Source organism: Lipophrys pholis, assembly GCF_963383615.2.
Source record: "Lipophrys pholis genome assembly, chromosome: 1".
Classification (NCBI taxonomy): Eukaryota; Metazoa; Chordata; class Actinopteri; order Blenniiformes; family Blenniidae; genus Lipophrys; species Lipophrys pholis.
In genome coordinates, this window is record NC_137635.1 from 43,803,530 (window position 1) to 43,825,603 (window position 22,074).

The window sequence follows — 22,074 nt, forward strand, 5'->3', positions numbered from 1 at the left end:
AACAGAAGCCAAACAATGTTTTCTCACTTGTGTGAAGTCTTATTAAAAATAAAAAATAAATAAACTAAAAGTTACCAATATAAACAAAGCCAGTGATCATTAAGACGAACAACACAAAAGTAAAAACAGTATTTTCACATACTTTTATTTCCACGGTTCTCCTCTAGCATTTTTTTTTTTTTTTTTTTTTTACAGTATTATTTTTTTTTTTTTTTACATAAGAACAGACTGTTATACACAGATATTGAAGCGGGGCGAAGGGGGTGAGGAAAGGAGACGAAAACCATACAAAATGGTGTCTACTCAAGCACAACAAAATCTATGTGTATAAAACTGTGGGTTGTTCCACTGTAGAGGCACCGACCGACTACCTCTTCATTTTTTTTATTTTTTTTTTTATTTTTTTTAAATAGATTAATAAAAATACAATCTTTTAAATGGAACTTTTATAGTGGGCTGCAAAATTAAAGAACTAGAGGCATGATGACCGGATCAATAATGTGGGTCGATCGATGGAGCCACACAGGAACGGTGAGGTTGTGGCCACGTTCAGGGGTCCCTCCCCCCACTCCCCAAAACGAGATTTATTTTTTTTAATTTTTTTTTAATTCTTTTAATGGCACACAGCAACTAGCGCTGGCTACTCTTTTTTTTTTTCACTTTTCACCATATACTTGTACACTCAACATGATCAACAACGGCACACATTGGGGGGAGGACAAAGAAAAAGAAACCAAAAACACAGTCTTGTGTATTTTCTTCCTTCGGGAAGCTCCGCGGGCCGTAGTGCTTCATTGTTAGACATGTTTTAGTGGAGAGAGCAAAAGGAACGGTAATGGAGATGAATGTGTGTGTGTGTGTGTGTGTGTGTGTGTCCGCGGTGAATGAGTAGAGCAGCGTTGTGTGACGGTGTGTGCGAGCGGCTCCATGCTACGACACGGTGCTCACTGTGTTCAACAGGCCTGTCCGCCGGACGTCTCCCGCAGCGTCCCAAACTCCTGTCGAGAACACTACGACTCATAAATAGTCAATCTACAGATAACTAGCTAGGACTTTTTTTTTTTTTTTTTTCACTCTTGCATAACACGGAGACCACGTACACACATACAGACCACCTATGTGTATCTCAGTCCACTAGTACACGCTGGTAAACAACACATCTCCGTCGGATGCTGCGTCACCACGCTGATCGTCGACTCTCCGCCCTCAGAGCAGCACGGGGAGGTAACTGATATCACGGGTGGGTGGGAGGGTGGGGGTGGAGAAACGTGGAGCAGCCCTCCTGGTGTCGCAGAGCTCGGGAATGTCGTGTGCCTTCTGATTTCTTTTGTTTTTTGTCGTTTTTTTTATGTTGTTTTTTTTTTAAATAGTGTATCATTTCAAATCACATATCCATTAAATAACCTGGCTGAGGTGGGGCGGGCACCCCCCCCTCCCTTTGTTTCTGAGGAGCCAACATGGCCGCTCTCTTGCTCAAGTCAGGGAGGTTAGTTACTAACAGCCCCCTTCCCACCCCACCAGCAGCACTGTGGTGTGCTCGGAGGCCCCCGGCTGTCTGCCGCCTGCTGCTGGCCGTCCTGCCTGGCGGCGGGTTAAGCGGTTAACTTGGACTTGGAGGGTGGAGCCGTGCACAGAGTGGCCTGTGGGATATGTGGCGAGAGCCTGGAGCTAGGAGCGCCTGGGACCCTGTCATCTGTTGGCGGGGAAGTAGTTAGGGTCCAGGTAGTTGTAGCCTGTGCTCTGGGGCAGACAGTAGTCTCTGTCCAGGAAGGTTTGGACCTGGTACACCGGCTCCAGGTGGTGGGTCGGCTTGTGGGTCTCCGTCTTGAACAAGCTGGAAAGTGAGGAGCCAGAATGTTGGTCACCAAACAATAAAATCAATACGGGATGACTGTTCAACGCTCACTGCACACTTCATGAGACCTTCACAGTCAAATGTGATTTAATTCAACAGCTCATCAGAGCAAAACTTGGAAACAAGGCCCCGTCTCCACGTCAACATTTCAAGTGAAAACGCGTCCCTTTTGTGTCCATTTACACAGAAACGTCAGAAACACTGAAAACAATGTGGATTTTATATTGGGTGCTGTTGTTTGTTTTCCTAATGAAGCCATGCGGACATGCAGAGAACTACACACCATAAACACAGAAATTCGTACAGATGACAAATTGAAGGCTATTAAGGGTGACTCAAAACTCAAAACTACCCATATGGACTATAAAGCCAGAACACGGACTGGCAGTCATGCCATTACTAAGGCCGCCATGTTTGTTATTGTCCATCTACTCGCACATGAGCAGAAGAACTATTTACCACGGCGGTGGTGCACATGCGCAGTAGCAGCGCTTGCAGAACCCGAGGATTTTCAGAAAGTTCCACCGTCAGTTGTGGTTTCATTCGCAACTCCCATTGTTGTGTAGACGGACCGCCGAAACACAATGCAACTTTAGCTTTTTCACTCTTTCTGGTGTAAACGGGGCCTCAATCTTGTACCACTGGAAAATCTGATTAATTTCCCGTTAAGAAGGTGCCACATTTGTAGATTGTTGCTCATCCTACCAATGCACAGAGAGGAGTATCTTGTTTGTGGCCATGAAATATGCTTTCCAAATGGACCAGGCGATGAAGGGCGCTAATAGCAGAGCTCTGAGGACCCAGATTGACTTCATGCAGTTCCAGATTGTCTGTTGGCCATGTCGTCCTGCGATCTTTGTTGTTCTAAAGACAACTGCCTCCTGTTTCCTGGGACGCCCACGTTACTGCTTGCCTCCGTCAGACCCTCTCATATGGGGACTACCAGGCCTCAATGCAAAGAAGGATTCTTTGCATTGAGGCCTTTGGAGCAGCCACCGACACGTTTCAAAGTGAAATAAACAGATGGAGCAAAAAAACTAGCAAAAAAACAACTCTTTTTCAGAGTGTTTCACAAAACATTTCCATATATCACAGGGGTGGAGGATCTCACCAGTCGGAGCAGTTGGAGCAGAAATCGACTGCGTTGTTTGGCGGACATTCCTGACAGTGCCACCGAACTCCCTGGATGGGCTCCATTCCGCAGACGTCACACTGCGCAAAATCAGCACACAAGTACATATAATATCCACAAAACACAAGCAGTGAAACATCCTCCATCCTTTTGATTGGCACTCAATTGATGAATGTCTGAAAAATCTCAAGATTTAAAATGTAGCAGGTATAACTTCTGCATTTTTTTTTAAAATTTAAATTGATTTTTCGAGTGCGGCGGTGCAGAGTCCTCACCTTGAAGCCTACGTGCTGCACCACAGCCTTATCTTCCTGGAACTCCTGGAGCTTGTGTTTTTTCAACCGCTTCAGCTCCAAAAGCTCTTTGTACTCTGGCAGATTTCGGAGCTCCAGGGGAATGCTCTCCTCGTCCTGATCACATGAGGGGAGGAGTCAGAGGGAGCGATAGGCATCAGGACAAGCACAGACCAAACATGGCGACACCACTCCAAGGATTTCAGTTCGATAAAGATATTCTCTCAGTGTGTCGTGCCCTCGGACTTGGTTTCGGCCGGTATTGATCTGTCTAATTTTAGAACATGAGCAACATAAACATAAACATCAATCCAGGTCTCCTCTGTAACAGAGAGCGTAATATAGAGAGCACAGATTGTCTTTCAGCCTGAAAGAACTCAGGTGAAAACCTTTGTGGAGTTTACCGACATTGACGTATACAAAATCCACTTTCTTAGAGAGATAGGTGGAAAAAAAACCTCAAAACCCATCAATCCCTCCTCAGGTCGCGCAGCATCCCGTTAAGGTGCCAACTCACTCAGCAGACTTTAGTTCCTTTTTGCAAATACACCCAAGGTAAAGGACAACTTGTTAAAGAGAAAGATTATTGTGGCCCGCGCCGGGCAGAGGTTTTGTTAAGGCACTGATGGAGAGAGCAGCCTGTGTTCTCAGCAAGACGCCGCGACCTGGTTTTACTTAAAGGTTACTGCCATCAAAAGAGGGAGGAAGAAATGTCAGGGCTTGAATAACGGCGTGCGTCAGTTGAGTTGTGGGGCACAAATGGGGAGGGAGGAGTTTCTGACCGCCACCTTTCGCTCCGATTCGTCCACTTTTTACAGTACAAGAAGCCTTGATTGTAGCAAAATGCTTTAACCCATTCAAATCTGGTCAAGTGGCGCAAAGCAAGACCATCTAGGTGAGAGAAAACCCATTTGACAAGGTGAGGAACGCAGCTTGAGTTATTTTTCCTTGGCTGAAATGAATTTAAATGAACTAGTCAGGTATAAACTCTGTAGCCTGCTTCCAGGTCACTGCTTTGGTACGGAGAGGATGTTGACTATGTTAACTCACGTTTGATTGTGTCTTTCTACTTTTGATTGGAACGATGACTGGACTGAAATGACTGTTGGGATTGGGCACATTTTAGAAAACTGAATTGAAAGGGGGACTGTAAAAGAGGGGCGATTTGAGCTTGTGAGTAGCCAAATTAAACATTCCATCAGTTGTCAGGGCGAATAAACGAGTGTACATAAAGGTCCGAGGAGAACAGAGGAAGAAGAAAGCGTTGTGTCTGTAAAGCAGAGACATGACCGACCGAATCATCAGCAGAGGGATCCTGCACGCTGTTGTAATACGCCACGCGCTCGTCTTCTTCATCCATGTAGACCGGAGGCTCGTAGGAAGTGAGGAAGGTGGATGGGCGGTACAGGTGTTTGTTGAGGTGGTGCTGCCTCTTACTGGATGCCTGGAGAACATGCAGGAGTGATTTCAAGAGCAGACAATATTGTTTTGAAATCAGACAATTACAACTACTTGTTAACGGCAGTAAGTCAAAATGAAAATGATCCAAGCAATACTATCTTGGAAAAGTCCTGCTTGGAGTTCTGCTTTTTGAAAAAAATGACATCACAGGTGCCTGAAAACTGTCCACACTGAGAATACCAGTGTTTCTTATCTCATCATGGTCATACTGATATGAATACATACATGATATTTGACATTCACGAAGAAGCCGCAGCACAGAAATGCCAAACATATAATCCTGTTTCAATTATCTTTCATTGTCACATTTTTATACAAAGTTCATCTTAAAGGAGGAAAAAAAAAAAAAAAAAAAAACTGCCTCTACACAAACCCATGCTCATCATCACAGCAGCAGATATCTTAATAAATTGAATTGGCTGGCCATCTCACGCTCAAATATATACTATTAATATTAGTCAGTGTGGTTACAGGGTTAAGCATTACCTTTTTAGTGTACATGCAGAGATTGGGTGTTCTTCCAGGCACGGGGATACCAGCTTTTGTCAGTTTGATGAAGTACTTTTGAACTCTACTGGCAACCTGAAATGTTTAAACAGGAAATCGGCAAATTGTTTCAAACAGAAGGCGTGAACGGCGTGTATCATCGAGCAGGTCGGAGGGGCCAAAACATGGCAACATTTAGTTAGTGCCACAACAAGGTAAAAATATAAGTTTGGAAGGTGACATAGTAGTACCTTTTGTGATGAACTCTCCTTTATCATTCCCAACTGTCCAATAAACAGTGAATCTAAACGGGGCTCTGGTAGCTGTGTAATTGTTTGTACTTAATCTAAATTTTTCTTCTGTCACCTGTTTTGCCGTTCGATTTCCAAGCTCATCAGCAATCTTCTGCCATCGTCTTGACTCGACTTCCTCAGGCGGAAACTTGACGAGTAGCTGCTCCAACTTCCTCTAACGAGACACAACAAACATGGCGTGAACGCCACACGAGGACAAACTCCCTGAGTGCAAAATCAATCACACTTTGGTGAGAGATGATCAAACAAATAGTATAAAAAGGTTTTAGGAGGTCAATCAAACTGCTCGTCTGCACAAAACTGCTTCTCCACCTGTTCTGGGGTTTGTTTGTTTTTTGCATGCATGTGGGTTTATGACAAACTAAACAACTCCCCTGACAAAACACATCGGCTACGTCAAAAATACTGAATCGTCTTTGATACTCGCTACCAACCTGCTCTTCCACGGTCCACAGCTGGTTAAATGTGTCAGGCTTGTTTGGGTGACAAATCCTCCCCCTGATCATCTGTCGAGAGCACACAAGTGACAGGCATGCAAAAAAGATTGACACGAGACCAAAATAATGGGCACGCCACCAAGCGGAGAGATTTTTTACATGTGAAGTGCCTGGCGCAGCCGAGCCGTCAGTTTGACGGAGAAAGCCGGGCTGTCAGATGTGACTGGAGATGTGTCACTGGGAGGACGGAGAGGAAAAACAGCAACTCTTTTGACTGACAAACAAAAATCCTGTTGAAATTCACGGAGTGTCGTCTGGGGAAATGCAAATGTGCTCGTGCGATATAAGCAGGGGACGCAACTGAAATAATCGAGGGGTTGCTCGGCGCTAACTGCTTTGCACAGTCTCATCCCATCGATGAATTAACTCGCGGCAGTTACGACGTGGGGGAAAAAAAGACACAACAAATGCAAAAAATGAGACGTGATCAGAGGGGTGGGACAGGCGTGCTCCTCAGGTTTCCATAGATACCGTCCTTTGTGCCACATGCCTGACTGTGTCGAGGAGGATGAATGAAGGAGACAAGGATGGTGGAGGTGTTAAATGGTAATAAGCTGATGATTTGCGGGGCGAGCCGCAGGAGAACTGTGACGGCGGCTGTGGCTTTGTTTGTAGAGATGGTTCTAGTAATAATGCTTTAAGCATACCTGTGTTTGTCTGCCATTCTCTGGGGCATCGCTCGTGGGTAAAGACGAGTACACGGTGGAGGTTTCGCCTTCGAATTCCTTTTTGGGCTCAAGGGGACTTTTTGGTCTTGCAGGCAAACCTGAAGTGGAATGACAAAGGAGTCGCTCTGGTGTTTCTATTGATGAGAAACAAACAAACAAACAAACAAAAAAATAGCGGATTAATTAATACAAATAACCAAATAAAATTCAAAAAAAGAAAAGAAAAATCATAGGTGTTTCGAAATTTGAGTGCCTTTGTCGAAAATCAACTTTAGTCGCCGGGTTTTGCGCTTCTTGTCGCAGAACTCCCTCTCAAAGTCACCGAGACCAGAGGTGTACTGCTCCCAGGCGACGTCAGGGAGCTGGACCACGCGCTGAGGACACGGCAAGCCCAGATTCACCTGAGAGCCACAAGAACCAGGGGTCAAAAGTCAACCAAGACACAAACGTATACAGTCAATGTGTTCAGTGAAACGAGCTTATAACTTTTAAAGCAGGAGATCATCTCTATTCTATGAGCCATCAGTAACATAATTCAAACAAGCATTTACACACATCAGCCATAACACTATGACAACTGACAGGTGCAATGATGAAGACATAATCTGTGTTTTTCACTTCACTAGGCAGCGCTTGGGATATGTTAGGCAGCAAGTGAACTTTTAGGCTTTAAAATTGATGGTAGAAACAGAACAAAAACTGCGGAAGGATGAAGATTTTGATTGAGTTTGACATGGCCTGTGGTGACTGAGCGATGGAGTCAGAATCTCACTGCAGCTCATGTTGGGAGTAGCAGCGGTCAGGAACGTCAAAAGTGGTCCAAGGAAGAAACAGCAATGATGGGTGACAGATTCACGTGGGGGGGGGGATTATCCCATGGTTGCTGGCTGTTAAATACTCTTGTTTACCACTGTACCGAGGTTACCACAGCAATATAAATAAATGCATAAACAAAACATCCCATGCATGCACAGAAGGCTAAGAGTCGACATGACAAAACCAACCACACTATGTTTACTTCTTGAAATTCAGTTCAGAGTATAAAATAGAGAGTTGTATCCAAAATAAACTTTCACGGAACATTGCTAAAACAACATACAAGTAACACATATAAATGACGTCCAGTGAAATTCAGTCGAATCAGAGCTGAATACATCTGTGATCCCATCAAACTAAACTCACTAAATTTATGAGCATATACTGAGTACTTTATGTATTAAAGTAGATCAATGTGGTCTGGCTGTTCACTGTAGAATATTCATCATCCAGACTTAATTTATCATTAGCAGAGCACAGACTGTAAACATTACTAAACCGCCACAACAATAGGATACTACGAAGACCACTAATAATCTATTAATAAGCATATACACGCAACAGTCATTTTATTAGGTACACCTGTTGAAAACTTCTTGTTAAAGCAAATCTAATCAACCAATCAAATGGCGGGAATTCAATGTATTTAGGCCTGTAGACATGGTCAAGATGGCCGGCTGAGAAAGGGACAGAAAAGTGAATTTAAATGTGGCCTGGTTTTGGTGCCACACGGGCTGAACTGAGTATTCCAGAAACTGCTGATCTGCGGGAATTTTTCACACACACACACAACCATTTATATGGGTTACGGTCAGAAAATGAGAAAATGGCCAGTGAGCAGCAGTTCTCTGGGAGAAAATATCCTTGATGCCAGACGAGAATGGCCAGCCTGGTTCAAGCTAATGAAAATGGAGGAAATCACTTGTCTCCGACAGAGCAACATGAGGAACCTTGAAGCTGATGGGTTACAGGAGCAGAAAGTTGCGCCTCTCATGTAAGAAGAGGAAACTGAGGCTACAGTTCACACACGTTCACCTAAACTGATTTCCATATCCTCTAGTATTAGGTTGGCCAGTATTATTCTTCTAAGTACTTTATTGTATATGCATATACTCATATTGTGACTGTGTTCAGAAACCTACACATTTGGCAGATGCTCAGAGTATTAAAGCTGATCAGTGTCTTAAAAAACCGGTGTATATGTACACAATTCAGATTTATTCTCACGAGAACATAAACAAAATATCAGATGAGTAAACAGGGAACTTTCATCCTTTCACAGAAAACATTGGCTCATTTGGAATTTCACAGCAGCACCACATCTCACAAACGTTGGAAGAGAGGCAACAAAAGGTCGAAAGAGCTGTTGGCACAAATCAGAAACGACTGGTGGCGAATCTCACATCTAATATAAAGTTAAATGGCAACAATTGTAAAACTGTGTAAAAATTGAGAAACAATTACAAAAAAGTTCCTGACAGTAACATGAAGCATTGAAGACCCGATCATTTATCATGTATAATACGTTCAAAAGATTCAGGCAATCAGGAGAAAGCATCCTACTATGTGCAAGGGACACGGCTGGAAGTTAAAACTACGTAACCTACATATAATTCTCCACTGGATATCACTGCATGGGCTCAGCAAGACTTCCAGAGACCACTGTCCATGAACAGAGTACACTATGCTATCCCCAAATGAAGTCAAAAGTTTAACAATCCATCTACTCTGGGCCAAAGCTTTATAATGGAAAACTGCTCCTGGACATTATCAGTGGACAGTCCTTAAGCCTGCATCTCTGTTAGTATGTAGTCGCATTAATGCCTATGGTGTGGGCAACTTGCACATTAAGGCTTCAGTGCAACATTGTGACATCTCTTACATGAAAGTCCTTGAATATTTCAGCAAGATGATCCTAAAACACATACTGCTTCCATCTCAACAGCTTTTCATTTTCTATGAAATGGTAAAATGTTTCCGTTTTAACATCTGATATGTTCTTAGAATTTATCGGGAATAAAATATGGACTTTGTGAGATTTCCAAATAATTGCTTTCATTCTGTAGTTCATTTACCGGAGCACCCTAAGTATTCTGGATTTTAAAACCATTTTTTATGCGGATGGACATTGGCACAGTGTTACCTGTTTTTGCAGCTGCTCCACAAAGCTGATGGGATCAGAGAGTGCCTCTCTCTGGTGACGTGCCAGCGTCTCCAGGTCCAGGATGGCCTGTGTGCGCTGGGCCTCAAGGACTCCGATGGTCTGCAGCAGTCTCTGATAACTGACATAAAGGGAAGCAGGGTTAGACATGGGTGGAGGGAGGGGACTGCTTACATTATTTAACCTGACACTTGCAATGCTGCAGTGCATCAAGATTTTAGCCCACAGACCATGCATAATTGAAATAAGCTGCTGAGACCCAAAACAACTGCACAAAACATTTTTTTTTTGAACATTCTCCACCTGCTTTGCAATATACTTGTTTATCCATGCAACTATGATCACAGGAGTTGTGTTTTAAAGAAGCCGCCATAACAGCAAATAACTCAAATAGCTTCCTCTCTAATGGAGCCAATCATGGACTTTCAGAGGGGCAAAAGAAATGATAGGATCGCTGAGCTTTTAGAGCAGATATCAATAGAAAAACACTCAGGTTATGCACTGCTTGCATCACCTTCAGCACTTTAAGTCTGACCTTTCCACTCACACACTCTGGGGCAACAGGAGAACTGCTAACTGCGCCGTCAATGACTAAGTGTGGGCCTGACTCAGACTGTGTAAGCAGAGCAGGAGGAATCTAAATCTATGTCACAGCATCCCGCCTGACTAGAAGGTACTGCAGGTGAAGCTCAGCGGAGCGGAGTGGCTCAATCTCCTCTGACACGACATGAATCAATATCTATGCACAGGACACTATTCAACATCTGCTAGTGCTTAAAACAGGCTACAAGTAAAATATCCTGATGAGTAAACCGTGCTTAACAGTATTTGGTCTTCAACTCGATCTTCCTCTGCAACAGTGTTACACCAACTTCTGCTTCACCATTTTTGTACTAAGGTTTTATTCTGATTAAAAGCAGTAGGTGCGCCAACTTCAGCTGCCCAGATGAGCTGTGCATTACTCTGTTTTAAAGAAATGAAAAGGAGATGGATCATCATTCTGGACTTCTTCCAAGTGTCCAGGGACAACACTGGTGTTTCATTGCCACCTACTGGGCCCGAGCTCCACTGACCTGAAAGCTGGGCTGAATAACACTGACACCATGTTAAGGCCTGATAGGAATTGGAGCCTGCCTGTAAACAAATTGACATTTGTCAAAATCCACAAAACTGACACAAAGATGCAAATACATGGTATTTTGTATTCGCATCATCAATCACGGCTCAGTCAATTTCTCTCCATTCAGCAACTCGGAAATGCCGCGTCATGCTTTCCTAAAAACGAGTCCAAGTTGCATTGATCGCAGGCTTCAAAATTCCCCTTACTCAGCCGGATCCAAACCTCAGCGTGTCACAGAAACTTGATTGAATTACTTTGTTACACGAGAGTAATGAAATCCTGTTCTAAATCCACAAACCAAACCAATTGAAACACTCACTAACAATAACATTGGGAGACGAGGGGGCCTCAGCTGATCTCAAAACTCCTGGAGCCCTGCTGCGAAGATACAGCACAAATCAGCAGCGCTGCCACAGTGCAGTTAGCGGGGCCGGACTGAGCACAGCGTGGGACTTGTCCACAACCATAAACATCCGATCTTGCATGACAGCTAACCACGAACAAAGGTCAACACTGAGAAATCCATCTCCTCGAAAAACGACTCATCTGACTGAGAAACAAGACAACAGTCACGTTTAATATCCAGCCGCCCCAGGCAGCTAATTCACACAGTCACAGCAGCAGACATAAGGTGGAAATTAAACGCTGAAACATGAGAAAACTAAACAATAAGACTGCAGCTCTATTTAGATGCTTATCAAACAACAAAAAATAAAACTCATTTACTGGAAAAAAGGTCCTGAAATAACTAAACATTATGTCCCTGTGTTAGAAATGATTAAAAACACAGAAGAAAACTCCATCGCTTCACGTTTGTTTGTTTTTGCATTTATATCACATTGTTTTAGCAATTGTGATTTCATCAACACTAATAATAATTGTAAATGTCATGTTTCTTTATCAACACAAAACAATCAACATGGACAGATCTAAAGAAGAAAATCTGAGCTAAAAACTACTTTAAATCCAAAAATATAATAAATAAAATAAAAACAAGACATGGAAACAGAAATTTTAACATTTCATGAAAAAAAGCTAAACATAAATTTGACTTCAAACATATAGAAAGATTTTAAGACGGACGCAACAAAAGACTCTGAAAGGAGCTAATACGAATGAAAACTGATTTTACAAACAAATGGCAAATTAAAAATGAGGTGAAATTGTGAAATGTTTGATTTTAACATGAACTGATATAACTGGCTATTGTAAATGTGGATTGTGGGCCTTTACAACTCATTGCATCCCGTTTAAAACTCATGCCTTGCTTGTAATGATAGAGAAGTTTGATCTCTTTAGACCAAATCCCTATTCGCACGGGATTAGTATTACCGAGAGACCAGTGGTTTATTTGTAATGATTGCGGAGGATGTCTGATCTCAATCCCGTGCGAATGGGCCATGTCTGCAATTTGTAAAGTAAAAAATTCCACCGCAAACTACCAACCACATTTTGGCAAACACTGTGATAATACTAGTCCCGTGCAAATCTGCATCTCAGTGATTAGAGAGTATTTGTGTTGGGGTTTGTTGGTTTTTTTTTAACTCACGCAGCCTTTTCTCCCTTTCTCCTGGTTGAATAATTGAGACAGCAATGGAAAATATTGACAGGATTTTAGGTGCAAATGAAGGAGTAGGGCTATACAAAACAGGCCTATGGACCATTGTCAGAAACGGCAAAAAGAGATCAAGAAGAAGAGGGAAATTTCAGGGGATATTGAGATGGATGACATTTGTTGCAGCATGCGGGGAGCCATTTTTTCTAGGCATATCTTTCAACAGGCTTAACACAAACGCCCCCACGGCCCGCTATCCCGACAATGCTTCTCACTGTTCTCAAGTTATGTTGCTGCTTTAACATATATACTGTTGCCACGATGACAACAGACCACGTGACAATAGCGGATGTTGAAACCTGCACGGACTTCATATCCGGGATGTAATGTCAGTAAATTCTAGTAAAATACAGTTTGCTTATCCCGTGCAAAGGTACTGCAGGAAACACAGAAGTTGGGGGATAATTCACAAATTACCAGAAATATCCAGGTAATGCTAATCCTGTGCGAATAGTACATTAAACAGCCATCTCAATGTGGCGGAGGATTAGCTGCGGTATATCACAAATTTTATACTGATCTTGGATGGACATAAGCAAATGATGCTTGATTTAAAAAAAAAAATTACAATAAAATCACACAGGGAAAACAGGCTTAATGCTCCACCGGACTGAGTTCAGCAGTCTGATGAAATCATTGGCTGCGACAGTGTGTGATATGGATATCATAAAGTTTGGTGCGACGGCAGTTTTGCGCTCCACTAAATTAGGCACAACTGCTAGAACATACTTCAGCATGTAAGAAAGTTATGGTGCACACCAGCCACATTTGAACACCACTGGCGCTTTTCAAAAATAAATCAAGAGAATGGAGTAGTGGCTCTTGTGGCATTTCTGGAAAGAATCTGCAACATCTCTCCTCCCAGGGAACCTGCAAACTGAACCACAAATCCAACTGCACTCATGCTGTCTGTGGTAAGACAACCTGGACGTCAGCCACACAAATGTCTCGTTTTTTTGATGCAACACCACCAATATAGAGCCACGATCAAAGATATCATTGTGATTGCTTATATTTTGCCTAAATCACAGTGAATCAACATTTAGTTTCACGTGTGATGAACACTGAACTTATTTGAATTCAAATACTTTTCATGAAAGCAGAGTGATCTTTGAACAGAGAATCCCTTTTCGCTTCAAAAGCAGCTTTGAGTGGTTTTTTTAGCCACACACAAGAAATCCACGTGCGTAAATATAATGATCGACATCAACAGAAAGATTCCCTCAGGGGCTCCCACATACTCTTTGTTGTGTTTTAGAGCCAGGTGGTCCGACTCAAAGTAATACACGTCTGGCTCGTCCTCTTCCTCTTCCTCCTCCTCCTCCTCCTCCTCCTCCTCCTCCAAAGCAGCCTGGCTCTGTGTCAGCTCCTTGTTGCCCTCGGCTTCTTTGCCCTCCACAGAACCACCGTCCTCACCAGCTGCCCTCTCTCCAGCATTAACAGAAACTGGCTCCTCACTAGAGGGGCCGACAGAGTCTGAGGACACAGGTTCCTCCTCCATGGGGCAGTCCTCCTGCAGCCCCACCACCACCTCACCCTCTTCCTTCAAGGGACCATTGTCTCTGGGAGGGGAGCTGGGCTTGGAGGAGGAGGAGGAGGAGGAGGCTTTGCCACCAGACACAGCCCTCCTGGGTGAGGTCCGCAAAGTATATCTATGTTCATATAGTTCTGTGAAAGAGGGGGACATGTTGGATATTGAGGGGTTGCACCCTGGCTCTGTGGGGGAGGGGGATTTTGTTAGAGGGGGTGTAGTTTCTCCTGAGTTGCTGTTGTTGTTGATTGGACTACTGTTCATGTTTATGGTAAAGGAGGAGGCAAAGGAGGAGGAGGAGGTGGAAGCAGTGGCAACTTCCTGCACTGGTGTTGGAGTTCGGCCATTGGCATCTTTTTGGTTCTCCGTCACCTGCTCTTCACAAGCCAAACACAACGGATCACCTACCACATCCACCTCCATCTCCTCTACCTCCTGTTCCTTAGCCACGATCAACTCGGGGACAGGATCCACCAGAGCACCCTCACATTTTGGTGCAGATGAGGCTGGCAATACCTCTGAGCCAGAGACATCCATCTGCCCCGGGTCAGAGTTTCTACAAGGCACGGCGGGGTCAGGGAATGAGGGCGCCCCCGTCTGACTGCCGTTGAGCAGAGACGGGCAGTTTGTGACAGAGGTGCGCTTTGCACTAGGCTCTTCAGTGAGCGTGCCGGGTTTCTCTGCTTTGTTTTCTCGGAGTCCATTAGAGGCCGTGTGATCATTTGGGGGCTGAGCTGCCCCATCACACTCCAAACAACCATCCTCTGCCTTCTTCCCCGTCAGCTCACCTGCCTGCTTACTGAGGACAGGTGAGGCCGGATCTGTGTTGGCAGAGTTTTGGCTGGGTAATTCTTCACAACTGTCCTTACTAGGCTCTGGTAAAGAGACTGGACTTTCAGGTTTCAGACACTCGGGGTCCTCCTCCTGTCCCTGAGACTCTCCAGAGCGGGAGCAGCGTTTGGCCCTTTTAATTTGAGGAAAAGAATCTTGTGCCCTCTTCCCTTTATCACAGTTCTCTGACTTTTCTGGGCTCACGTCCTTCTCTATACAGGACACGCCCCGCTTCCTGGAGCTAGTCCATTGTTCAGCCTCGGCTGGAGACACATTGGTGTCCAATACATTTTCATGTAACACGGTCTGCTGTGAGCCAACTTGTGAGTGAGTGTTTTGCTTTTCATCCTGCTTCGTGTTCTGTTTAGCGTCCTGCTTTGACTCGCTCTTGGCGTCCTCCTTCGACTCCTGCTTGGCGTCCTTTGTGTTCTGCTTTGACTCCTGCTTGGCGTCCTTTGTGTCCTGCTTTGACTCCTGCTTGGAGTCCTTGGCATCCTGCTTGAAGTCCTGCTTCGACTCCGGTTTGGCGTCCTGCTTCGACTCCGGCTTGGCGTCCTGCTTCGACTCCGGCTTGGCGTCCTGCTTCGACTCCGGCTTGGCGTCCTGCTTCGACTCCGGCTTGGCGTCCTGCTTCGACTCCTGTTTCTTCTTGGGCGAGCGAGCCCTGGGAAGAGGTGACACTGGAGTCTCCTCAGGCTGGGCGATGCTGCGGTTTCTGAGAGTTCGACCACAAAAGTTCTCATCCAATCCATTGAGTCCCACTGATGACCTTGTGACACGCGAGGAACGGGACGCGGCCATACTACGGCGGGTGCCTAGAGTCTCCTCATCCTGGTGCGCTCTCCTCTGCAGCAGAATGTGGGCACCTGCAAGACAAACACCAACAGATCCTTAATTAAACTGCCTAAGGACCAAATAGCCAATTCACCCAGCTAAACAATGAAATTCTAATATGCCAATAAGCATTGGTGTGATTGGTTTCATGGCAGGACAAATAAGAAAAAAATTAAAATAGATTTGAACATTACCCCTGGGGTGTCTCAAACAAAAGCATATTCCAGAAGCCTTTTGTTGAATACTGCTTGGGTCATTTCTCAGCTCACACAAGAGAGGTATTGATTTCTTCTGTCATTGTATCTAAGCAACACCTTCTGTCCACAGGCAAAACTAGCTGTCGTATACCAGGTGGTTACAAAGACAATGCATTTAGAACTGCAGGAAATTTTACACTGACAACAACAATCAATCCAGTGTAAATGACTGAATGTCATGAATGAAAAGACTTTCAAGTTAATTTTTATGAGCTTGGTAAGATGATGTGTCTTTAGGTCAGTAAAGCAGGTTATATTTATGAAGGTGTATTACCTATCAAAGAAAAAGAAAAACTGTCAATGCAACAGCTTTTTTTATTACCTGGCTTTTATTACCTGGCTAAATAGTTTTCTGTGTAAAATAAATGTGATTTCCCAGCTGACTGATTTATGACACATAAGCCACATTGTGACGGGTACATTGAATACAGCAGAGATAACACTGCAGACACAGGCTTGTCATCAGACACTGTAGGCTTTTTATCTCTTCATACCAGGTGTGCCAGAATGCTAACGGTCTGCAGTACTCCCAAAACTTGTCAGGACATACACAAAGTGAAATGTTCCAATGAGGATTTGCACAATGAACAACCTGACACAATTCAAAGCACAACAAAGCCTTCCAATACTCGCTCTGTGGGTTATTGTGGCATCCTGCAGATGAAGATATACTTGTGTGAGTTACAACAAAATCCAGGCTAGTAGAGCAAACTGGAAATTTAACACCGTCTGAATGTGACCATGTAGTACATCAACCTTAATCACCTCATTTTGTATAGATAATTCATTTCACAGCTAAGAGATAACTTCCATTCAAATGTAACTTATGTGTAAACATCTAATGGGATTATGTTACTGAAGCAAACATGATTTGATTACCGGTGCAGGATTAGTCATCACAACCATTTTAAAATGCTGGTTTCTCATTCTGTGGACAACAAAAGTCATAACATGAGATAAAGAAAAAATTTAACAAAATACAATACACAGCCTTGGAAGACTAAAAGCAACGATGCTATAAAAACTCATCGAACACTAAACGAGAAGTCCCCGATGATCAAACCACAAAAGATACCTCCAACATCTCCACATCCTGATCGGAGAGTGCAGTAAACAACAACCACAATATGCATGCATGGAAACATGCAGTCAATTAGTAGGAAACTTTTGAGATCGCAAAGAAATGCTTGTCTCTGGTTCAAAGACAACAAATTCCCAAGAATATTTCTTACCAACACACGCACGCGGATAACTTGATACTTACATGTCCTCTGGATCATGGTGCAGCTAATAAATCTAAGAAAGAGGACAGTAAAAACATGCCATGGTAAAGGGCATATAAAAGTGACATTAAGCCGGAGATGATCTCACTGGGTGTCCTTTAGCACACGACTGGATATAACTGTAGTCTTCAGTTGTCGTCAGGCGCATTGCATCAATTAACATTGTGGAAAAAGTGCCCATTTACATTAATTCCGAGTCCAGCAATCTGGAGGCTGACCTTTGTCAAAACTAATGTTGAAGCTAATTTATGTCTATACCAGGACAGCACCTTGCTTTTAGCACATTGTAGTAACATTGAACTGTCTCAACCAGAAGCGAGCCAGCATCAAAATCCATTTTGATCGTAATCCTTGAGAGAGCCGGCACAATAGTCACCTGGACCAAGCAACGGCACATGTACAAATTACTCACACTTGACTACAGACTCCAGCTGAGAAAGCTAATGTGATTTATCCATGCATAAAATACAAGGGAGAGAAAGAAAAACGAAAAAGGGAGCGGGTTATTCACACTGAGCACTCACCCTGAGACTCTCCTCAACAAAACTAATTATGACGACTCATCTGACCTGCTGAAAGAGGAAAAAAAAAACCTAATCAGGACGTAAAGATTATTTGAGTTACAGTGGAGCTGAATAATAACATAAAACACAAATTTCTTCCAATAATCCCCCTGTTTTATATTATACTGGCAAAGCTTAAATGAATAATTTATCAAGCCTAATGCTGCATTCAAATGCCTGTTGGAAAGTTCAGCACTCAGTTAATATTACATAGGACTATCCTGTCTCGGTTCAGACTTAAACTAATGTCACATTTGCCTGACAGGTGTAACGACTGGAAAGCTTTAAAATAAAGAGTACATGTGGCCTGTGTGTTTCGAAAGGAGTGAATGAAGTTCACTCTTTAAAATGGCACGAGTTCTTTTTGGCTTTTAAATATGTCGCTTACATGCATTCATTTATGTCACAAACTTGTTGAATCCAAAATTTGAATATTAGAATCTATGTTCAGTAAGGCACGGATGAGGCGAGTATGATTTTTTTTTCTCTCAAAATTGTAGGTAAAAGCAACTGTAAGTGCACTAAAGTCTTTCAAATGAAATCCAGAACTGCTATGAAAGACAAACCTCTCTGTCACCAAACTGCTGATGACTCACAGCAGCACAAAGGTCATTTGATGAGAGGTCACCGGTGGACACTAATCAGTCGGGAAGTCCTGATCAGATCAAGGCAGATTTTAGCAATTTTTTTTTTTATTGATTCGTGATCAGCAACCTGAGCCGATCAGCTCTGCAGACTGAACGACAAATCACAACTCCACTGTAGCAGTATTAGCGACTCAATGTCTGAAAAGTGTGCCATTGTAGTGATATTTCAAAGGAGAAAGCAACAACTGCCCGAAGGCCTCATGCGAGATCTGCAATACCAGAGTTTCAAGAGGCGGAAGCATCAGAGCTTCGTTCAATACAACCAATTTGATGTGACATCTAAAATGTAAACATGCAGCGGAGCACAAAGGTTTCACAAGAGGTGCTTTCACATCGGCCCTGCTGAGAAGGCTCCAGCTGTCTGATGATATATATGCCATATTCAGTAAGGACCTTCCTGCCATCTCCACATTACATTTCAGACACAGCCTTACTGGAGGTGTACAACCAAGTACGTGATGACATATAAAAAAAGAAGTGACCACTGCTGCTTTTACTACAGATATTTGGAATTTGGATGTTTCAAACGTGTCACTGATTGGGACACTTTTCAGTTAAATCAACAGTGTTGCATACAGCCCAGTTTCATAGGCTGTAGAAAAGTGTCAGATTGGTAAAATATAGGGACTGTACAATACTTTCTGATCAGGACAACTCAGCTATTTGGGACTATTACAGAATCAAAAATCAGTTTCAATTGGATCTGATGGAAATTTAAAGATTAAATTGTGTTGTTCAAGAAAAATATTCACTAAACAGACCAGCCTGTGATTCTACAGAGGTTGTAAGAGAGGAAAAACTTTACCACAAACCTGTAAATAAAAGCCAAAGTCATCAAGCAATACAGCGACTAAGAAATTCCCCACATGGAACTGTAACTCAAAATCAGCAGAACGTATGTGGTCTTGACTTTATGTGAATGAAAGCAAACTGAACCGAACCATGACTAGAAACTAAAAGACTAATTCCAAATCTAATGGTGAACACATGAAATATTTACGCTCATTATTTCCATTAGAAATTATCAATACTATGAGAAAATTCCCAATGAACACTGCCCAACACTCAAATTAACACTATCCCAGACACAATTAAGCAGGCCACGATGCCACATGGGTTCATTTCCGTCAGAGAAAACAAATAGAGAAACAGCTTTCTGGAGGTTTCTGTGTAGATGTGTTTGTTTTTAACAGCGATGCCGAGGGGAGACTAGACAATCTGCAATATCGAGGTTCAAGATACCATCTTGTGGTGCCAGTGACCAAGATTACAGCCGTTCAACTATAATTTTATTATAGATTTAAAATCTTGCCACATTCATACAAAGCAGGTATAATGAACTTAATTTAGTCCAGGTGTCTCATAGATAGAGTTCATCTTGATATAATTTGTCAAAAAGAAAATCATGTTGCCCTTTTGTTTTGATGCAAAGAGGAATGAAAATGTTGAGAAAAAGTTAAAATGTATTTCTATAAACTATAAAAAGTTAAAAGGTTTAGAGAAAACGTTTGATGGTACTTCCTGATGCTAAATACTGTGAATTTTATAAATTATTTCTCTTTGTATGAATTTGATACTGATGGCATTCAGTGTTGAAGAGTTTGGGTTTCAGTGTTATGTCCACTATTCACTGCAATCCCCAGGAAATAAATCAGGAACAACAGTAACTTGTCTTTTTTAATTAAATTTAATATCATCTCTTGTTCATTTTTACACTTAACAGTGTCATCCTGGGGGCTGGATCGGACATGTTATAGAACATTGTATTTGTTGTTTGCAGTACAAAAATTGTTAACCGTGTTGTCCTGTAGGAGCAGAATCATGAGTATTTTGAAAAGAGTGTGGGCCACATGGTAACAGGATATCGCTCCTGCCTCACAGTGAGAAGGTCCAAAAACATGCATGTGAGGTAATTGGTGACCTTAAATTGGAGTTAACATGAGTGTGTGTAGTTGTCTGTTTCTGTGGTTTTGCCCTGTGATAGACTGGAGATCTGTCCACAGTGTATCCAGCCCCCCTGCTTCAAAACCTTAATCTAATAACAGAGTTGACATTGCAATCTTCTGTTTTGGCGCAGAAAAATACCTAAAACATCCGAGGTGGGGGGGGGGGGGGGGGGGGTCCTTCAGGACCAATCACATAAAGGTGTAGTTGCTAACAACAAACCCCAAATCTCTCTAGTTTGTTTCAGATCTCACACAAAGCAGTGGAAACACTGGACACTACCATAGTGAATCTTCACCTCACGCACTCCAGCCCACTCCCAGTGACCCTCTGAAGCCTTGTTTGGTTGTCAAGAGATGTTAGCACCTGCTGACTGCATCACTATGACCATGACAGATCGGCTCTAACAGATGGTGCTGTGCAGCTTCCAGTCAGATATCGAGGCTGTAGAGTCAAAACATATAAACAAGCAGTGTGTGGAAGCGATTGCTGACAAAAACCAACTAGGCTAACCTCCGCCGCTGCGTTCAGGGTGGGAAACTTGTTACTCTGCGATATGTTCGGACTGTCCATCCCTGTCGCTGACCTGTAGTTCAATACTTCCACGGGGCCTACAGGCAACAGCAGATCCGCGAAGCGGTGCTGGAATACATACCGATGAGATCCGCTCAGATCGCACCATCCCGGCTCCTCATCAGCTGCCTGCCGCGAGCTTCAGCGCAGATTAAAAAAAAAAAAAAAAAGTTGCAGGCACGAGGAAGCCGTTTAAACTGGCGAGCACGTGCCGCCGGTTAAGTTACCAGCGGTTTACGGCGGGTTGGTTAGCGCCACAACTCCCGGGTCCATCAATAAAACACTTTAACCCCCCAAAAAACCCAAGCAGGCTGCAGCGAGCAGAGGCTACACGTTAGCATGGCTCAACTTCCAGCCAAACCTTAGTTGACCTAGCATACCCGTTTTAGCAAGGCTAGCCGCGGCGGCGACTAACTTACCGTTAGCCGCGGCGGCTAAACATAAAAACATGAACGCTTCGAACTCCCAAGCCTGCAGACTGTTGCACGGCTGGGATTAAAATGTTTAGCCCTCACACACACGCGCGCGCCGCCGCGAGCCAGCAAGTCCCATTGACGAGCTGGCGAAGCCAGGTCTCCTCGACTAGTTTAGCCCAAGTTAGCTAGCGCTAGTTTGGCTGTTTACCGCATCGTGCGGAGGAGAAATCGTGGCGGTTTTTTTTACGTGGAGCCGCTCTAATAACATTACACGCTAAGCTAGCGCGGCAGCTCTTGCAGACGATAACTCCCAACAACAACACGGTCTACACACGAAAACAAACCCAACCCCGAGCACCGTTTTCATCTAAAGGTTCACGTTTGGAGTGAAGTAGCGTGATTAGCAGCCGAGCGGCAGAACGAGCGGCTGGTAACCAGTTTAGCAGCAGCAGCGGCTAGCCGCTGCAGGCTGACACTAGCTAGCCGGGCTAGCCGATTGTTCGGCGCACAACTTTGCCGATTGTATTTGTGTACTGCAAACCACCATGGCCGCACGCATTTTCAGCGGGCTGATAAATTCAACTTGTGCAGTTTTCCCCGGCTCACGAAGCGAGCCAGAGGTACACTTCCAAAACAGCTTTTGTCGCTCGTGAAATGCACATACCTCACTTCCGTAAATCTGCTGCACGTTCGGCCGCAGCCATGTTTCCAGTCCAGTCAACTAGTCGGGGTGTGTGAGCCGAGCCGACTCAGCCGCTCTCCTCAAAAATGCAACAC

General features: G+C 43.7%; 1 protein-coding gene across 2 annotated transcripts; it reads right to left on the reverse strand.

Annotated features, from left to right (window-relative positions):
• Window positions 1-615: 615 nt before the first annotated feature.
• Window positions 616-22,032, reverse strand: zzz3 (zinc finger, ZZ-type containing 3). 2 transcript variants are annotated; one of them, XM_080488566.1, is made up of 12 exons: window positions 21,962-22,032; window positions 13,660-15,646; window positions 9,666-9,804; window positions 6,960-7,107; window positions 6,686-6,840; window positions 5,976-6,047; window positions 5,594-5,695; window positions 5,228-5,323; window positions 4,575-4,724; window positions 3,263-3,397; window positions 2,967-3,067; window positions 616-1,834 (listed from the first exon to the last, which is right to left on the reverse strand). In XM_080488566.1, exons 2-12 carry the CDS (start codon window positions 15,579-15,581, stop codon window positions 1,690-1,692), a joined length of 3,165 nt encoding a protein of 1,054 aa, XP_080344692.1. In that variant the 5' UTR covers window positions 15,582-15,646; window positions 21,962-22,032; the 3' UTR covers window positions 616-1,689. The 2 variants fall into 2 exon arrangements, with proteins under 2 accessions (XP_080344692.1, XP_080344693.1); XM_080488567.1 differs by lacking the exon at window positions 21,962-22,032 and adding an exon at window positions 20,964-21,027.
• Between the last annotated feature and the right edge of the window lie 42 nt (window positions 22,033-22,074).

Bases quoted from the DNA above. Each gene is read 5' to 3' on its own strand.
- zzz3 (XM_080488566.1), bottom strand. From the start codon at position 15,581: ATGGCCGCGTCCCGTTCCTCGCGTGTCACAAGGTCATCAGTGGGACTC. The intron at 7,108-9,665 runs GTAACACTGTGC...TGTGGCTCTCAG, and splicing joins TGGAGCAGCTGCAAAAACAG to GTGAATCTGGGCTTGCCGTG. The intron at 5,696-5,975 runs GTTGGTAGCGAG...GTGTCTCGTTAG, and splicing joins TGTGGACCGTGGAAGAGCAG to AGGAAGTTGGAGCAGCTACT.